We start from the raw sequence: 20,404 nt of genomic DNA on the forward strand, positions 1-20,404 counted from the left end.
TATACATGAGAAATATTGAAAAATTGAAATCATAAGATATAGTTAAAAAAAGGTTGAATAAGAAATACTTCATTTAAAAAATTAATAGTATTATAATATATTCGGTATATACAGAATTTATTAACAATTATATTAATTAATTGACAAAAATATTGGATATTAATTATAATTATATATTCTAGTGATATTATTTCATTTTATAATATCATTTATTAATTTATATATTCATATAAATGCATAAGTATATTGCTACTATATTAAATTAAAAAATAATTTTTTTATAATATTATAATATAAACATAAACACTGTTTAAAAAATAGATAAATTAGTAGAATTTTAATATATATTAATTGACTGAGTGTATTCATTTAATATTATTCTGATATTAGCTTAATGCTTAAATGTAAACGAATAATTATTGTGTTTTAAAAATTAAAAATGTTTTAACAATTATTAATTACAATATTTAATCCTTTTTTTTTATTTTATTCAGTATCTGTGATTTCATAAGAAAAACAATTACTACTATTTCAATCTATTAAACTCCATAACATAATTTACTTAAAGTATTTAATATAAGAGACACTTGTTTTTTTATTTTAATTATTAAATTGTAAATCATTGATATGATCTTTGTATTATGCGTGTACTGAAAAATTAATATTTACATGTATTTATCGTTTTAATAATACATATATTTAAATTAATATTTACCGCATATAGAGATAATAACTCCCTCAATATTGAAATCATGTAATCAATTACAATAGTAAAAAAGACATTTTTATTCTATGATAAATAATAGAAAAAAGAAATCATGTAAAAACAAAAATGATTTATTTAATATTTAGGAATTAGTATAATATGTGTTAATAGTAGCGAAACGAAACAATTGTTTACTAAAGTTTTACGCCATGTATAATTAATGTTTTATCAATAACAATAACATTTTTCGTCAGATTTTTGTAGCATTCATCGAATTTTGCAGGTATTTTGTACAAGTCACTTTGAGTTATTTATAATAAGGTATGAATGATTAAATTCCATTGAAATTTATGCTTTTGCATAAAATATAAATCGACGTGCAAGTTTTGTCATTCTTCTTGTCTTCTTCGCGTATTATCTGTCTCCCCTCCATATTTTTTCCTTGTCCCTCTGCTATTCTTTCTCTCCGTAATAGTTAAGTCATGCGTTGCTCGTATCGTTTCCTCTGCGATTTGTATTTGCCTGACTTAGAATCTCGACGGCTCGCGACGCCTTAACTTTGAGGTTTGAGCACTGAACGGTAGAGACGAAATTTTAGTGCCGCTGGCACCGCCTGTGAGAGTTGATCGTATTTGATATTTATCTGATTTTCAATTCGTATGCTTAAGCGATGACTGCGCCAAGTTTGGGTTTGATTGTCATCAATCGAGTTTGTTTACACGATTTTCAGAGTGTTTATACAGACGTTTACGCATAATTACGATATATTTGTATAGTTATTAAAGGTATCCGAAGAGAGAAAAATTCAGGAAAATATAACACAGTGCCTTGTTGAACGCTACGTGCGTGTATAGTTAGTGTATCGTTATTTCCCCCCTCCCCCCATTTTTTTTTTTTTAATGAAAAATGGGTCAATATGTGCGTGATAATCCGAGTCCTAGACTCACGGCAAATCTCTTTAGCAAATTATTTTTTTGGTAAGATATTTTTCCATTATTTTTCTGACTCACTTTGGCAAAGCTCTGAATTTATTATTTTAACCTTTGTTTCGTCAAATAAAACTTTTAGAATAATTACAAATGATTATAGAAACATATTTTAGAAAATATCTAAATATTCCTTTGCTTGCTTATCGTTGTGTCTATAAGGATATCTCAAGATAGTAAGCTTGTCAAATATTTTATCTTGATTTCTTCTTCATATTATAGAAATTTTAATTTCTTATATTGGTTTATTTAATTTCTTTATGAAAATTATTTGGACATCATATATACGCATAAAATACTTTTAAGATTGTTAGAAAAATTTAACATAAATTTAATCGGAATGATATACAATAATGAAATTCATGAGTCAATGACGAAGCAATGAAATTAAAAAAATAATAGAATAATAGTGATTGTCCTAGGCAAGAAAAAACAAATGTACATGCGTATACATTTGCAAGCGCGTTAATGTTAATATAGTGTTTTTATTTAGCATTTTCCTAACAAAACGGATGTACAAATTTCATTTCAATTATATATTGTCTTCTTAACATAATGTAAGGTATTAACCGTAGGTTATAAACGTGGACGTGAGTCTAGTCTATAAGCCAAAAATGATCAAAGTAAATTTTTATCAAATTACGTAGTTTATTCATAGAATGTAATTATAGAATTCATAAAAATAATTATTTATAAATACGTACAGCGAATAAAAGAAAGTTACAAAATATAACGCGTGGGTAGTACTTGAATTATTAAGCAGATTAAAATCAACATATCCTTAAGCGAAATATAATTTTGCTGTCAACTAACCAGATTTTTGTAAAATATTGATTAAAAACTTTGTTGTACAAATATTGCTTCTGCATCATAATTATTAAGGCTCTTACTGTAGGCGGTACACTCAATAAAGCCAGAAGATAGTTTTACACAAATTACACAACTGCCGATGTTCATTATAATCACATCAAAATACTTGTAAGAGCTATTTTTCAACACGTTTTATGTTTATATCCTGTTTGACCACTCAAGAATCTGCATCCATTGCAGTTTGAATATTTCCAACGTACTCCAGTACATCAGTGGTTGTAATGTATCCTACTTTTTTCTCTATACTATATCAAAGATAAATTACTGTCTATGTACTATAATTAATAAATATTTTATGGAGGTATCAAACAATGGTATGTCAAAGTTGATAAAAGTAAACATTTTAAGAATTCTAAATTCTGGCTGCATATATAATTATTGATATATAAGATTTAGGTATGATAGGTAGTAGATAATTAATGACACAATTATATAATTTATTGCTATAATTATTGTGATTTTTTTGTATATTGATTAAAAAATGTATAAACCTTTTTGGAATATTTTTATAACAATTTGTCCAATTAGCATGTTTAAATTTTATTTTATTATTTTATTATTTTATAAGTACGTAAACTTTTGTATATTAAAATAAACATTTGACAAAATAATTATTCTAGCATTATAAATAGCTTTAAAAGTATTTTAAATGTTTAAAGTCATTTCATTACGAGCAATTACGTTATAATTCAATTAGAATTTATTATCTCACGTATTACAATTGAAACAATTTTAGGCTATTAACTCATTGCTACATTAATTATTGACTTTCTCCATTAGAAATTTCCTATGAAAAATTGTATTGAAATTTTAATATAAAAATCAAAGATATGTCAGAGTAAGTTTTAATTTAAAAACATATAATTTGGTGTGTGATAATTGAGTTAATAATAATAGCATCAATTTTGTCAAAAAGTTTTATTTTTAAAATAATTTACACAAATTAACATAAATTTATTCTATTTAGTTTATTTGAATTTTTCTAAGGAAAGAAGTAGAAAAGAAATTAATTTTCTTTCAATATTTATAAAAATTCACAATAATTAAATATCAATAAATAATTCAGAATATGTTAAAAAACCATATTTTTTTAAAAAAGTTATGAATTTTGTTTTTAAATTACATTCTCTTATTTTCACCTTATTAGTTATTAATAAAAATTAAGCATACATAATTAAGCATAACTTTTCGCTTAGGTTATATATATTTGATTATTGTAATTAAAAAATTATGTACAAAAGCAAAATTAATTAAGCTTTCATTGTTTAATCTTACGTTAATTCATCTATAATTCCTTAATTTTTTCGACAATTCAGTGATTTTATATCTTAGACGAAAGCTAATGAATTAACTCGTATAATGAAACATAAATGTTACTTTCATTTTCCAAAAACAGTGATTGATAACTTCATGTTTTAATAGTGCAATATTTCGAATTTTTATATAAATCATAAATAAGATCATCTCTTATCTGAAATTTAGACTAAGTATTATATTTCAATTTAATATACTTAACTCTGTACACGAATAAAAATAAAATTATCTTTCACTTTTATCGATGAATTTTCATTTTCTGTTATTGATATAGTAAATGTAAGAGATAACGCTATTATATAATTTTTTATGACTTTAGTTCCTCAGTTTTATATATTTTCTGCTATGTTATTAAATAAATATATATACATTTCTATTGCACTTTTATTGAAATTTTATAATTTAAGTAAATATTAAAAATGAAAAATATTAAAATCAAACGAAATTTTTTTTTTCAACTTTGTTAAAATTTTAATTTGTTTCGTTGTACGCTACGATATCTTATAAACAGTGAATAAATACATACGTAATTTTAATATATTTTTTAATACTACTACACAAACTTATGTATTTTAACTTATTTGACATGAACATGATTGAATCAAAATTTTCTACTAGTTAAACAATATTCAACAATTAATTTGAAACAGATTTTCTTATTTTTCTTATTTCTATATATTACAATATAATATATAATCTGCTAATTATTTAGTTACATTTTTTAATATTATAGAAATTCAAAGAATTTCCACGAATGAATATATAAAATCATATGTATTTGAAATAAATGGATTTTAAATAAAGGTACACAATAGCAATTTTCTTAGAAATTCGGAAGGAATAATTCTCTTTTTTCATTTTTAGAAACTGAAATTAATATTAAAGTTTACATTTTCCAAAAATAGATTATATTAGTCAATTATAAATTTTTTAATTTGAATAAGATATATATTAGTTACTAAAATCAAGGGTTATTAGAAGCATTTCAAATGTCGTTGAATTTTTTAAATATGCTCAAGCAGGTAACAATTGCTTTATAAAATGGAATAATAATTAAAAATTTTAAATTAAGTAAAAAATTATATCGAGTTTCTTCGTAGAAGTGATATAAAATTATTGAGATTGTCGCAGTATTTTTTGATAAGATAATGCACTGTTCCACATATTAGCTATGTGATTGAAAAAAGTAATTTTTAATTTATCTCATTTTTTATTTATTTTTAAAATATAATTTTAAGTGACTTAATTTTTAAAACTAAAAATATTATTTAATAAAAATAAAAGCTAAGGAATTTTGTATTTCTCAAATAACTAAACTATCTTTAAAATCCTAATTTATGTTCAAAACTTACAACTCAGCAACAAGATGAAAATAAGAAAAATTATAAAACTAAGTCAACAATTTTTCATAGTGATTATGTTAAAAAATAAAGCGTAAAGATATTTTATTATTTAATTATATTTTTAAATTACCGAATCAATTACTCTCTAAAGTATTCTATTTCAGATTTCAATGAAATATACACATGTTTACTATTGCATTATAAATATACGAATAAGGTACATACTTTTTGTATAGACACGTTTAGTTATTAATAAATATACGCAATTTGATATCATGTAAAATAAAATGTGACTGAAATAGATATTTATTTACAAAAATTTATCAATATACATTTATAATATCTATCTAAAATTGATATAAATTATTTTCAATACAATTAGATTTATGAGATAAAATTAAGAATTAACTATAAGATGTTGAGCTGAGTTATTCTAAATGAAATTTTATAATACTATAAAGAGCAAATTAATTTTTACTTAATTTTAATATATATTTTATTTAATGTATATTTAATTTCCAGTTACATAATAAAGGGGTTTTTAATTAATTGTTGTTTTCATAATAGCTTACACATATATATTTTTACATAAGTATACATTATATTATTTGTTCAAATATTGCTTTTATAGAAATATTCAACATGGAAAAAATTATAAAAAAATTTAATTCATTTACTTACTTGACAATAAACTGAATTTAAATTGGTCCATTTTTTAAGAATATAAGCTCAAATTATATAATGCAATATGTAAATGTTTTTATAAAACAAATATTCTCTTTCATTGAATAAATTAATGATTCAAAAATAGTTACAAGAAAATTTATAACTATAATATAAAACTTAGGGTTTTTAAAAAGTTGTTCTGTTTATGATTTTCATTGTAATTTTTTACTTAAAAATATTCATATATATCCACTTATATTTTACTATATATAATTGAATAATCATACAGTTTTAAAAACAGAAAGTTTATGAAACAATTTTTCTACGAACGATAACATTGAAATTAAGTAAATACAAAATAACAATTATTTTTGACTTATTAAATGTTCAGTGAAACAATTTGTAAGTAAAATCATATTAGCAAATATCCAAAAGATTGTTTCATAGCACTTTTATAAAATTACATTTTTTCTAATAACATTTTGTGTTTTGACTGTTTTTAATACTAAACAGCGGGCAATCAATTAATTTATGATTAAGTTTAAATCTATTTAATAATATTTAATAAATGGTAGCATGTATGTTTAATTATATAATTGAACAGGTACGGCTAAGTTGTAAAAAATCGGTAAACCAAAAGCAAATAAAAAGATTTCATTTTATAATTTTTTTAATACTCAAAAACTATTAAGTATTGGATTGTACTTTTATTTTCAAGTTATTTTTTCAATTTATTTGCCTTTTATATTTATGATTATACAGAATCGCATATGAATTAAAAAACAAATTTAATTTAATACTATATTATAAATATAAATATGATAATCATATTATTAATGGATAGATCAATGAAAAATGTAATTTGCACTCTAATACATTAATCAATGAAACATAAAATTTAATATTTTAATGTATATTAATATATTTAAATCTTGACCAAAATGCAATTATTTTATTGTGCATAAAATGTTGAAATTACTTTCGAAAATGAAGTTATGAACATTTTAATAATATAATATAAAATATAAGATTGACTAAAGAAATTACAATTAAATTATTTGATTAAATATTTAGAAAAGAAAACTTATACATTGATCCCTGAATAATGTAATGATAGGCTATATAACAATTTTCAAAATTAAAAGTAAATTTTATTTATACGGAAATATATTCCTTTATATATAAGTATTACAACCAAAAAATAGATTCGATATACAATATAAATTTGTCTGTATTTTATTTTTTTTCTTATTTCGAAGTTTTTCTTACCTTTTATTACTTAATTATTAATGTGCTTGTTTTATGATATTCATTGAATTAAATAAAAGCCTAATAAAATAAAAAATTAATAAAAGAAATTGATATAACAGATAAAAGGTTTGATAAAACAAAATTATGAATATTTGAATTTTATTCGTTTAAATAATAGAATTTTCTACAACCATGCAATTTAACGAAGCTCGTACTATTGTATTTAGGTGGCTGAAACCTATTTTTTATCATGGAAAGTCTCGCGATCTCAAAAACGACGATCTTCATGATACACTTCCGTTCGATATCAGTGATCAGCTTGGTGGTCGCCTGGAAAAGTGAGAATCTTTCAATTAAATAATAATTATTTGTCGAATAACGAGTAAAAGATGACATAATTATTATTATTATTAAAATTATTATTAATATGACTTTTTTTTTTTTTTTTTTTTCAATGATTATAGAAATTGGAAAAATGAAGTGGAAAATGCGCGTCAAAACGACAGAAAACCAAAACTGGTTAATGCCATTAGGAAAAGCTTCGGCTGGTCATATTTTTATTACGCTAGTCACATGTTCGTCTTGAATTGTTTAAGGTGAGATTATCTAAAAAATTAGTTTTAATATAATTTAATATTAATAATCTTGTTTTATTCCAAATATTATAACCATGGCTTTTGAGCTGCATTAATAAATCTTCTTTGTAACGTTTACTTTCAACAATATAAATTGAGTGTTGTATATAAAGTTATATAAAATAAAATTACGAGAAATAAAGATGATATTTATATTGAGGAAACTCTATTAGCAAATATAGTGGAATTGCTAAACTATGTACGGATATATAAATTTTAGGGTATTACAACCATTAATGTTGGGTCTGTTGGTCGAATATTTTGAGATTGGTTCTCAGACAACGAGAGATGAAGCGTATGTGTTTGCCTGCAGTTTAGTGCTACTGATTCTATTACATTGTATATTGAAACATCACATTGACTTGGGTGTTCTTGAGATCGGTATGCGTCTCAGAATTGCTTGTTCCTCTCTTATTTATCGAAAGGTAAGTATAATTTGCATATTTACGGAGCTTGTGTATACGTTGGTAAATATTTTTTAAATTCAATTCCTTTAGTACCGTATTCTATTAACGGTGTTATAAAATTATCGTTTAGTTATTGCATTATTTTATTTTTGATACTAATTTAACTTTAATTATTTTAACTAAGTACCTATTTTTCTTATTTATCAAATATCTAATTAAAAATAAAATACAATTGCTTTTGCCGTACAAGGATTGAGTTATTTATTATTTTAGATAGTTACTCAAATCAATTGCAACGTTATAAATAATATACGTTAATAAAAATCTACTCATATTACATCAATTTATCATTAAGAATCATAATCAATCATATTTTAGGATTTAGTCATTAAATTTATTATTCTCATTAATTCGGTAAATTTAATATGTTTATTATTTTAACATAAAAAGTTAGTATATATATATATATATATATATATATATATATATATATATATATATGTGTGTGTGTGTGTGTGTGTGTAAGCTAATTAATTATCTGTATAGATTGTGCGGCTATCAAATGCATCGATGGCTGAGACTCAGGGCGGTCAAATAATAAATTTGTTATCGAACGATGTCGTTCGATTTGATCCATTATTTATGTACTTACACTACATTTGGATCACACCCTTTCAAGGAGCCTTAATCGCTTATCTTATTTGGCGTAACGTTCAACTCTCTTCTCTCACTGGTGTACTACTCATGACCATAGAGACTATTCCAGTTCAAGGTGCTCCACCTTTATTTTTTTTTTTAGATTTTTTTTTTTCTTTTAGATTTTTTCAGTCAATCAACACTATTATTAATATGTCAATTTAATTAAGTTATCAATTTAATTATTAACTAGTTAGCCTTTGTAATTTTGAAGTTCAATATGAATAGAAGCATTCATACTCATTGCTAATTAAAGTCGCAGAATGAAATGTATCACTTGAATTTAAACATTTTCTCTTAAAAGTATAAGTGGACATTTTTTTAGTTTACATTGGTAAGATAACATCAAGATTACGAGGAAAAATTGCAGCGAGGACCGATGAAAGAGTTCAACTAATGAGCGAAATAATTACTGGAATTCATGTTATTAAAATGTACACTTGGGAAAAACCTTTTGAACGTCTTATATCTCTCGCTAGAAGGTAAGATAAATACTATAAAGCGAATGCGTGATTTTTCTGAAGCTCATATGTAATTGTATATTTTGTTATTATTTCTTTTATAATTGTCCTTCAGACGTCTATTATATAACTGCACTTGCAACTTTGTATCATATACGTAATTATTGTATTTTGTATCAGGTAATTGTATAATATAGAATTAAAATTTATGTAAATATTAATTTCAATATTTATTATTATTGTACTTCAATATATTATAGCGTACGTTTATTATTATCTAAGATTTCTTTTTTCATTTAATAATTTTATGTTTATAATTTTTAATTTCGTCAAATTATTATTTATATAATTTTTTTTTTTTTTTTTTTTTTTTTTTTTTTTTTTATTCATAGACACAAAAATGATTTAATTACAATAAATAAAAATATATTCTCGTAAAAATATTGCACTTAATTTTAGTATTATGTTTGTAAAATTTGATGTAACTCTAATTAATGAGTTAATAATTTTTTAAATATACAAATATCTATTAGAGTGTAAGATCAATCATTTTATCTAACAAACTTGTTTTTGATGCATTTATTATTTTTGCTTAAATTATTCATAATAAATGTTTATATTACACAATATATTATACGTATATATTGATAGTTTTTAAGATAGAATTAAAAATATTAATAGAACAAGGAATTGAAATTATCCATTTTTTATTATTCACTATAATTATCGAATCCTTTAACGAAAAAGCTGCTGACTCTTCAAAATATAATTTTTATTTGTGATTATAATATATTTTTAACTGTATACAAGCATTTAAACTATAATATTTTTGTATCTATGTTTAAAAAGCTATAACAAAAATTTTGATGAATTACCTAATATAGGAACGAGATCAATATGATTACTTACATGTCCTATCTAAGAGGCATAAATATTGCCTCTAATGCTTTCATCGATCGTACGTGTTTGTATGTCACATTGATGACTTATGTTCTTATGGGCAACGTTATATCAGCTCATAGAGTTTTCTCAATGGTCCAATACTTCACAATTTTGCAAAATCTTCTGGCTTACAATTATCCACGAGCCATTTTTAATGCTGCAGAAGCTAGAGTTTCTATCAAACGCATTGAGGTTAATTTTGTTGTTAATTATTTTTTTATAGGCTTGATAAAATAATAATCAATAAAGTATTCAATATTTATATATACAATAATTTAATGCATTTACTAAATGTGTTATAATATTTTTATAAATTTAATTATTAAAAAGTATTTGGTTGAATATATAAAATTTGAAAATATAATACATTTTATTTGATAAATTAATTGAAATTGTAAGAAATTTAATATTTTTAAACAATTTTCTTTAATTTTTATAAATAATTTAATAATACATTTCGATTATAATTGTAGAAATTTTTAAAATTCGAAGAGATTAAAATAAAAGCACCTTTATTATCGATCGAAGACAATGCTGGCATAACATTAAAAAATATTACGGCTTCCTGGACAGACAATTCAATTGTGAATACTCTTCATGAAATTACAATGCATATAGCACCAAAAAAATTGCATGCTATCATTGGTTGCGTTGGCTCTGGAAAGGTATGATACAGTATATATATATGTATATTATTCGAATACTTAACAATTATTTTATAGGCTTAAAATCTTATTATAGTAATACAAAACTCCTAATTTTAACTATAAGTTATGTTTTAAATGTTTTTATATACATATTTTAATATAAGTTTTAAATATTTATTAATATAACATACAAGATTTTAATAATTGGCTGTAGTTCAGCGTTGTAGCAAATATAAATTATAAATGCTACAGTATTTGTCGAGTTTTGAGAGAAATAAATGAAAAATCATTTAAATCATACAATGTTTACTGCACTTATCAAAATATATTAAATTTACCGATTCGCCCTCATCCATGATAATAACGTATGAATCTAAATTTTTTAGATATAATGTTTTTTAAAACAGTTGTATAATACTCGTGTAAAATAAATTTCAGATACATTTTTTTGTTACTGAAAGTTTTTTTTTACATCTATAATATCGAAGTTTGCTCAATTATCCTAAACGTAATTATTTACACCTTAGTTATCCAATAAATTATTTATTTATACCTATTTCAAGCAAAAACCCTGTGATATTATAATAGTGAAATATAAAAGTTCTAAGATTTATGATAACAATAGAGAGCTAAGAGAAAACGAAATGTTTTTGTTTTAAAAGATTCAACCATATAACATAATCATACAGTGTAATAAAATAACAATACAATATCATATTTGTATAATACATTCATTTTTAAAATTACAATATATTATTACATTATATTTTTTAAATCATTAAAATTGAATAAATGTTATATTAGCATTAACAGTTGTTATTTTTAATGAACATTGAATATCAAACCGTAGAAATGATTATATTAGTCAAGTATTGATAATATCGCTGTCGTCAATATCGGTATATAATAATATCAATGCTGCAAATAGTTAATATTTTGTATTGATTCCTTAAGTGCACACTTTGATATTTCTGATATTTTTTCTCATCATCTCTGAAATTTAAGAAACAGTAATATTCAATATTTCCTAATAGCTGATCAATGAATATATTTTATGTTGCAGAGCTCACTTTTACAATTAATACTGGGAGAGCTGCAACCATCGTTTGGAGAACTAAAAATTAATGGTACGATATCTTATGCCTCGCAGCGTTCTTGGCTGTTTCCTGGTACGATACGCGACAATATACTCTTTGATCAATCATATAACGAGACGCGTTACCAAGAGGTCGTCCACGTTTGTCTGCTTGAGAGAGATTTTGAACGGCTGGCTCATAGCGATTATACGCAAGTTGGAGAAAGAGGTACGAACCTCAGCGGTGGACAATGCGCGAGAATTAATTTGGCTAGGTAGATAATTATTTTATAAATTCTTTGTTTGTTTTTTTTTTTTTTTTTTATCTTATAATTTGCTTTTGTGTATTTGATTATTAATTGACAAATAAAATTTGAAATTGCATTATAGGTGCTTTTAAATTTTTATGCTTTTAAATATTTTAAGAATTATTGTCTGACTTATGCTATTGTGTATTAATTTATTAATTATTTTATACAAATACATAGCATGAATATACGCAATTTTTAATTTAAGAATTATAAACATTTTAAAAATTTTTATTTTCCCCAACATAATATTCATTATATGACAATGATTTATCGAACGGAACGTTCTTTTTTAAATCTAAATTTATTCGATACTTTTCAAAATATTATATAGATTTACAAATGATATTTCTCATTATCCTTTTAAATTAGTATAAATGTGGTTTCTTTAAAACTCTATAAATTTAATAATATTTGTACGACAATAAGTTAATAAATTTAGATTTAAAATGTAGAAAAATCTTATTATAATTAGTGTTATAATCGATACCAAAATCCGTCCGAAAATAGGCTGATTTACGCATTTTCACTATTGGCCGATGGCCGATAAATGAAATTAACAGTAAAGTTTAAACATTATTTTAATACAATAATTAAGAATATATATGTAAAATTATGTATACACATATTAAGATACGTATAGAGTGAAATAAGAAATAATTATTACTCAATGTTGTAATTGTCATTTTGTGTTTCTTACAGAGCTGTTTACAGAGATGCCGACATTTATATACTCGATGATCCGTTTTCCTCGGTAGATACTAATGTTTGTAAATATCTATTGAATGACTGTATTAACGGATATCTGAAAGATAAAACTAGAATATTCGTGACACATCGAATTCAGCTTTTAAAGGAGACTGATACAATTTTTTTATTAAACAATGTAAGTCTTTATACGTTATATTGAAAGTGCTGTTGTACATACAATGTTATATACATTTCATTTCTCAATTTTTTGTCCGAAACATTTTTATGATTTTTAAAAAATCATGTTATTTCAGTCAGATACATACATTTATACTGCCTATAAAATGTTTTTATCTTATTAACTAAAATGGCCAGATGATAGGATAGATTTCTTTCGCATATAGTCAAACATACACAGCTAAAATTTTTTGTATTTATATATCAAAATACTTTTCATTATAAATTCATCATTTTATAGGGAAAACTAGAGTTTCAAGGAAAATTTGCAGATTTATCTAAAAAACAATTATATTTTTTAAATGTTCCTGTTGAAAATGAAATTAATGTACCAATAGAAATGAAAGAAATTAAGAAAAAAAATTACCATGACGGTATCTTATTAAAATCAATTGGAAATTATGAGCCAACAGATAAAGAGCCTCAAGAGACAGAAGAACTCATTGCAAAGGGAAAAATGAAAACGTCTATACTATTAAGATATTTTCGATCTGCAAACTCTAGTTTCCTTCTCGTGACAACAATTTTATTTTTTATTTTAGCACAGGTCATTAGAAGTTGTTCAGATTATTGGTTAGCATATTGGTAAGATTTATTTTACTTATACTTATTAATATTTTAGAGCAACATATGTTTTAAAGAGATTGTATAATTGTTAGATTCATATGAATATTTTTAACGAAATAAAAGTTAAAAGGATATATTTATATTTTTTTGTTTTTATTTAAATATGATACTTTTTTTTTTTTAAATTTTTTCAATATTATCTTTACAATACAAATTTTAAATACAAATATTAAAACTACGTCATTATTATAATTATATAAAATTATTCTTATTTATAAAATAATAAATATTTTTACTTTTATGAATATCGTGAAAATATTAAAGAAACATTAATTTATTTAAATAAAAAAGAAACAATATTCTTTAAAATTAGGACAAGCAGAGAAGAATTTCGCTTAAATTCTATAAAACAGGAAAAATTAAAACTAACGTCTAACGTAACAATAAATTCTACCGAAAATTCTTTGACAAATTCAACTACTACATCGACAAATCTAAACAAAACTGTTTTATTCAGTACGATGTCAAGTTTATTTTCAACTACAACACAAAATACGTTATCAAGAGTAAAGAGAAACGCATTGTTAAATTCTTCTGATTTGTTATCACATAAAGTGCCAGATATATTATTAAATGTAACTGAAACATTGTTACCAAATGCAATGGCAAGTTCATCGGTAAATAAACAAACTTCGTTATTGAGTGCAACTGAAGATATATCATCAGATAAAACTGAAAGTATATTATCAGAAATAAGTAGACATTATATATCGAGTCCTACAGACAGTTTATTAATAAATGGATCACATGATTTAATATTAAATTCAACACAAAGTTTAATGGATATTTTTTCCTCTAATACAACAGAAAATACAATTTCAAATATAATATTAGATCAATCGTCAAATTCATCATTATTTAGTACTGAAAACATAGAAGCTCCAAGTTATTCAGATGTGAACATTGCTTTAACAATATACGGTTGCATACTTTTAGGATGTGTTGTTACAGTAATAATTAAATGCTTATTATTCTACAAAAGTTGCATGAATGCTAGTACTAATATTCATAATAAAATGTTTTCTTGCATTCTACGAACATCTATGCAATTCTTCAATAAGCAAACTTCTGGTAAGATAACTGATCTAAGATTCTTTTTAAATAAGATAATAAAATTAATATTATAGAACAAAATAAAATTTATACGCAGAATATAATTCAAAATAAAAGTTGAGAAAATACTTTTGAGAAATAGTAGTTTTTCTTTTTTTATATTATCTCGCGCGCGCACGTACGCACAGAGAGAGAGAGAGAGAGAGAGAGAGAGAGAGAGAGAGAGAGAGAGGCGCACGTTGACAATTATAATTTTTTTCAATTTCATAAAAAATAGATATTTATAAGAAATAGATTTTTTTTTCGCTTTCAATAATAACTGTTGAGACTACTAGCATTAAGTGTGTTTTAGTATATATGTGCTTAGCTTTGTTACAGGACAAATTCTTAATCGTTTCTCGAAAGATACTGGTGCAATGGACGAAATTTTACCTATCACGATGTATGAATCAATTGAAATATTTTCTATCATCATGGGAATTATAGTACAAGTCACTATTATTAATTGGTGGTTTCTTCTGTCAATTATTATAACTGGTTTCTTATATTGGAAAATTAGAAATTTGTACGTATTCACTGCATGCAGCATCAAACGATTGGAGGGTGCAGGTAAAATAGTACTTTTAATAGACATTAACATTTAATTATCTATTTAAAACTGTAATATTATTTTTAAAAAAGTATTTGAATAGATGTTTAATTTAAAATAGTATTTGAAATAGAATAAAAAAGAATTATACTATCGAGATATTTTAAGATGATATGTTTTTTTAATTGAAATAATTTAACAAGTAATTACAGATTTTTTATAATATATTATTGATGGGTATTATTTAGGAAAGAGTTTTAAACTATTTGTTAAAATTTCCTACCATAAACAATATCTTTGTTTTTGTTAATGTAAACAAATATTTTAAAGATAATAAAAAATGAAATAAAATAGTTTTGCAGTGAATTTGAATGGTCTTTGGTTTGAAATTGAATATTAAAAGGATATTTCGTTTATTATCTAGAAAATATATTTAAAAATCGATTGCAATATTTTTTACGAATCTTTTATATATCCTTTGTTAAAGAACGTTTATTGTTAGCAAAAAATGTAATTTACATTTGTCAGGAAAAAAATGAATTTTAAAGACAATTTCAAGAGAGTATTAATCAATTTTAAGGCAAATTGATGATGAGGGAGGTGGATCATTTTTAATAATATAATGACAATAAATAACAGCGAAAAGCCCAGTTTTATCATACGTTACTGCTTCCTTGGATGGTCTGGTGACAATTCGCTCAGGTCGTAGTCAGTCAATTGTCTGTCGGCGCTTTGATGCCCATCAAGATGCGCATACACGAGCTCACTTCCTTGGAATTGCCGTGGCCTCGGCCTTTGGACTTTGGCTCGATATCATCTCAGTTTTTCTCGTTGGCTTTATCACATTTGGATGTTTACTTACTGATGAATCGAATACTTTCGCCGGTAACGTTGGACTGGCCATTACTCAGGTACACATCTCTAATATTATTTTAACTTTGTGGATGTTTTCTATACTAGTACAGTACTAGTTCATTTCTTCGTGTATAAGAAATTCGTAAGAGCTTAAGTGAAAATTTTTAATATAAAACAATAAGTTTTTACCGTTTGCTCCGATATGAATTAATATAAAGTTTTATAATTATTTTATTTTGTAATTTATAAATTATTGTTGAACGAGTCTACTACGAGTGTATTAATCTTAATTAGTAATAAGAATTGAAATTTTACTACATGCGATTTACTTTTCATGCGATTTATCTTTGCAGATTCTTTTTACTTCTTTAAATTTAAAAGTCACATTTTTTATTTCTGCTACCCTTTTAAAAGAAAGATAGGAATTATTTGTAATAAAAGAAAATAATAAAATTTTAAAGAAAATTATAGCATAATGAATGATACAAAAGTTTTACTCGATTAGATATTTTAATTTCGAGTATATTAAGCAATCGAGAGCTTCAGTAAAATTAAAAAATTGACAAATGTTTTTAATCTAATGTCCTATGTGAAATAAAACTTATTATTTATTTTTGCTAATAATTAAGATTATGTGAAAATTATACCCAAATGTTATAATACGTCTTATGTAATTCAATATATTTTTTAAAGACTTTGATGCTGTGTGGGATGCTGCAACGAGGTATTAGACAAACAGCCGAAACGATGACACAGATGACGAGTGTTGAGCGAATATTACAATTTACTCGATTGGAAGAGGAGGGCAATAATGAGGTGTTGAGCGTTAAAGATAAACTGCCAAGTGATTGGCCAAAAGAAGGGAAAATTGAATTTAAACAATTTTATTTGCGCTATGCTGAGGATCTGGAGCCCGTCCTTAAAAATGTAAATCTTGTCATTAAACCCGGCTCGAAGGTAAGAAAAGCAAAGCACTTTCAATATTCACCATAAATAGATACAAAACCTAATAAAGATATAATATCTATTATATCCTAATTACATTTAAATATATGGTATCTTAATGCAATAGAAATTAACTGAAATACTTACAAAAATCTATAATACCTTGATTGAACATAATAATTTAATTACGTAATCAATACTTACCTTATGCAGAATGTAATAATAGTTGAAAATCGATGAAAAGGTTTACGATGAATTTTTTAAATGTCAGAGAATATAATTTGCCGTAATTATCAAGATAGGTGGTTATATTATTTTCCACCTTGTCTTGGAATTTCAAGGCTATCGTATTCTATTCCTCGTTACAATAGGCGCAAATATCAACGTAAATTAGTATCTATTGTATGATTAATGTAATGTGACAACAGATTTGTTTATACATTCATATATGCATCATATATTTTTTAGTTAATATAATATCTAATATGTATACCGGTCGTGACTGTATCAAATATAAAAAATAAAATAAAATCTTGATAATGGATAAGAAAATAATTTTTCTTTCACGAGTAATATGTAATTAATAAAATAAGTTGTTGATTTCAATATTTTTTTTTTTTTTTTTTTTTTTTTTTTTTTTTTTTTCATAGGTCGGAATAGTTGGACGTACAGGAGCGGGCAAGTCATCGTTGATTTCTGCATTATTTCGGTTCGCTCAGTCCGAGGGTCACATATTTATCGATGGCATTGATATTAAGAACGTCAGTCTATACAAGTTGCGCAAACACATTGCAATAATACCGCAGGAGCCGATGTTATTTTCGGCCACACTACGCGACAATCTTGATCCTTTCCACGAGTTTAAAGACACGAGTCTTTGGGCGGCCCTCGAGGATATCAAATTACATAAAGCTTTCGTGCCTCTCGATCATCCTATTGGGAACGGTGGTAAAAATCTAAGGTCGGGATATACTTTAAGTGTTTTTTATTTTTTGCATACAGAAATTAATTTTACGTAAGCCTAAGCAAGTTTAGAGAATGGATTATGTCTATTAAGATTCTCATTAAAAGTGTATTTATTTAAATTTTTAATAATATAATGTTTGAAAATGCATTAAAAACTAATTAAATTTTTTTTTTTTTTTTTTTTTGTAATAATTTAATTGAATGTTAGGTTAATAATATTGAGATTAAAGTGAATTTTTATCTCATCAATCATGTCGTTTAATAATGTAAAAGGGGACTATAAGATTACACACTATTTTTACGTAAAATTTTCAGATTTTGTATTAATAACTCAACTGTGCTTTTATTAATATTTATGAGAAAAAAAACGCATATAAAAACCTCGTGCAATCTATCGTAAATCTATTAAGGAGTAAGATATTTGTTTAACTGATAATCATTATGAGGCAAGTAAGTGTGGATATATTCTTGATAATCTCATCTTTAATTCTTATTTTTAGTGCCGGTCAACGGCAATTGCTCTGCCTTGCTCGAGCAATCGTCAAGAGGACTCGCATACTCGTGCTTGACGAGGCCACAGCCAATGTAGATCCAGCAACGGATTCACTAATTCGCGAAACGATTCATAGCAAATTCTCAGACTGCACTGTGTTGACGGTGGCACACAGGCTCGAGTCTGTTATAGACAATGATATGATTATGGTTGTCGATAATGGTGAAATTGTGGAATACGATCACCCCCACGAGTTGTTGCGAAAGACGGACGGTCACTTGGTAAGGATGGCGAGACAAGCAGGCAATGAGATGCTAGAGTATTTGAAAAAAGTCTCTGAAGAGGTAAGTGCAATTAATACAAAAGCTCGTATAATGACATAATGAAATAATGACTGATTGGTTATATTATAAAATGTACTCATTTGACGTGAGGTGAAAGAAGTGTAAGGCAAAAAATTTAATATTTTTTACGAATTTATTGTGCAATAATTAGATCTATTGTATCGAGATAATCCGTGTACTGCACACTATAAACAATTCCTGTTTAAATTATAAATTTTTAAATGAATTTTTTTTTAATGTTTTCAGACATACACAAGGCTGGATAATGAAGAACTAACGATTGATCTTCCCGATGAAAAATTAAACATAATTGAAAATGTGAAAAAATAATTTCATTGAAATTTTAATGAATGAGACAGAAAAATGATAAAATTCAGTAGCTTCTTACAATAGAAATTCTTCAAATGTGATCATCGATTTTACACGTAAATTTAGTTAAATTTTAATTTTTTAAAAATAATTACTCAATATTAGATTAGAATATTGGATTAAACTAAAAATATAATTTGTAATCTGGATATTTTCATAATATTTATAGAATATTGTTAAAATATAAGTATAATAATATTTTACATTAACATGTCAATAAAAATTAAGTTAATACTTCCTAATTACAAAATAGAACTATTTAGCAGATATTTATTGAAGTTATTTAAAATATCTATTAACACAGTAAAAATAAATTATTTTTTAAATTTATTTTAAAAGATCAATAAAAATATCTTTATTGCAAATACAATTGTCATGAAGCTAATGTATCATTTTCAAATATATTATTAGAAATTAATATAAAGTATTTGTTATAATTTAAAAAAAATATTTTGGTATTATTTTGTATTATTAAATATATAAAAATATATTTGTATTATGTAAAATATATTGTATTTATGTATAATACATATAAAATGAACGATAAAGATAAAAAAAAACACACACACACAAATCTTTTATGTACTTTATTCTTACATATATATTAAATATTATTTCACGTAATCATTTTGTATATTTAAATTTATTCTTATAAACATTTTTTAATGAAGCAAAAAGGTAAGATTTTATTCATTTTAATTGAACTAATAATTCAATTTAAAATTCCATTGCATTTCATGAATATTATATTAACATTAACTGGATAATATTAATAAAGAAAATATTAATGCGATACTTTGTTGATTTTTTTTTTATATTTTTTGTTAAACTATCGAAATTTTTTTATACCGTAACAATTTAGTATACTTTTCAAAAAAAAAAAAAAAATGATTTAGAGATACGGATTCATTACATCTTTCGTGAGATTA

The 20,404-nt window shown here is 24.1% G+C and overlaps 1 protein-coding gene across 1 annotated transcript; it reads left to right on the forward strand.

The window, feature by feature from the left end:
* Positions 1 to 1,602: 1,602 nt before the first annotated feature.
* Positions 1,603 to 19,523, forward strand: LOC105368011 (multidrug resistance-associated protein 4-like). Its single transcript, XM_011506895.1, has 18 exons — positions 1,603 to 1,683; positions 7,364 to 7,474; positions 7,601 to 7,732; positions 7,992 to 8,196; positions 8,725 to 8,950; positions 9,200 to 9,356; positions 10,220 to 10,469; positions 10,751 to 10,942; positions 11,988 to 12,274; positions 13,010 to 13,193; positions 13,476 to 13,819; positions 14,175 to 14,932; positions 15,293 to 15,523; positions 16,143 to 16,414; positions 17,052 to 17,315; positions 17,954 to 18,264; positions 18,770 to 19,106; positions 19,353 to 19,523. Exons 1-18 carry the CDS (start codon positions 1,613 to 1,615, stop codon positions 19,434 to 19,436), a joined length of 4,416 nt encoding a protein of 1,471 aa, XP_011505197.1. The 5' UTR covers positions 1,603 to 1,612; the 3' UTR covers positions 19,437 to 19,523.
* Positions 19,524 to 20,404: the final 881 nt, after the last annotated feature.

This window comes from Ceratosolen solmsi, unplaced genomic scaffold (genome assembly GCF_000503995.2).
Source record: "Ceratosolen solmsi marchali unplaced genomic scaffold, CerSol_1.0 scaffold6, whole genome shotgun sequence".
Taxonomy (NCBI): Eukaryota; Metazoa; Arthropoda; class Insecta; order Hymenoptera; family Agaonidae; genus Ceratosolen; species Ceratosolen solmsi.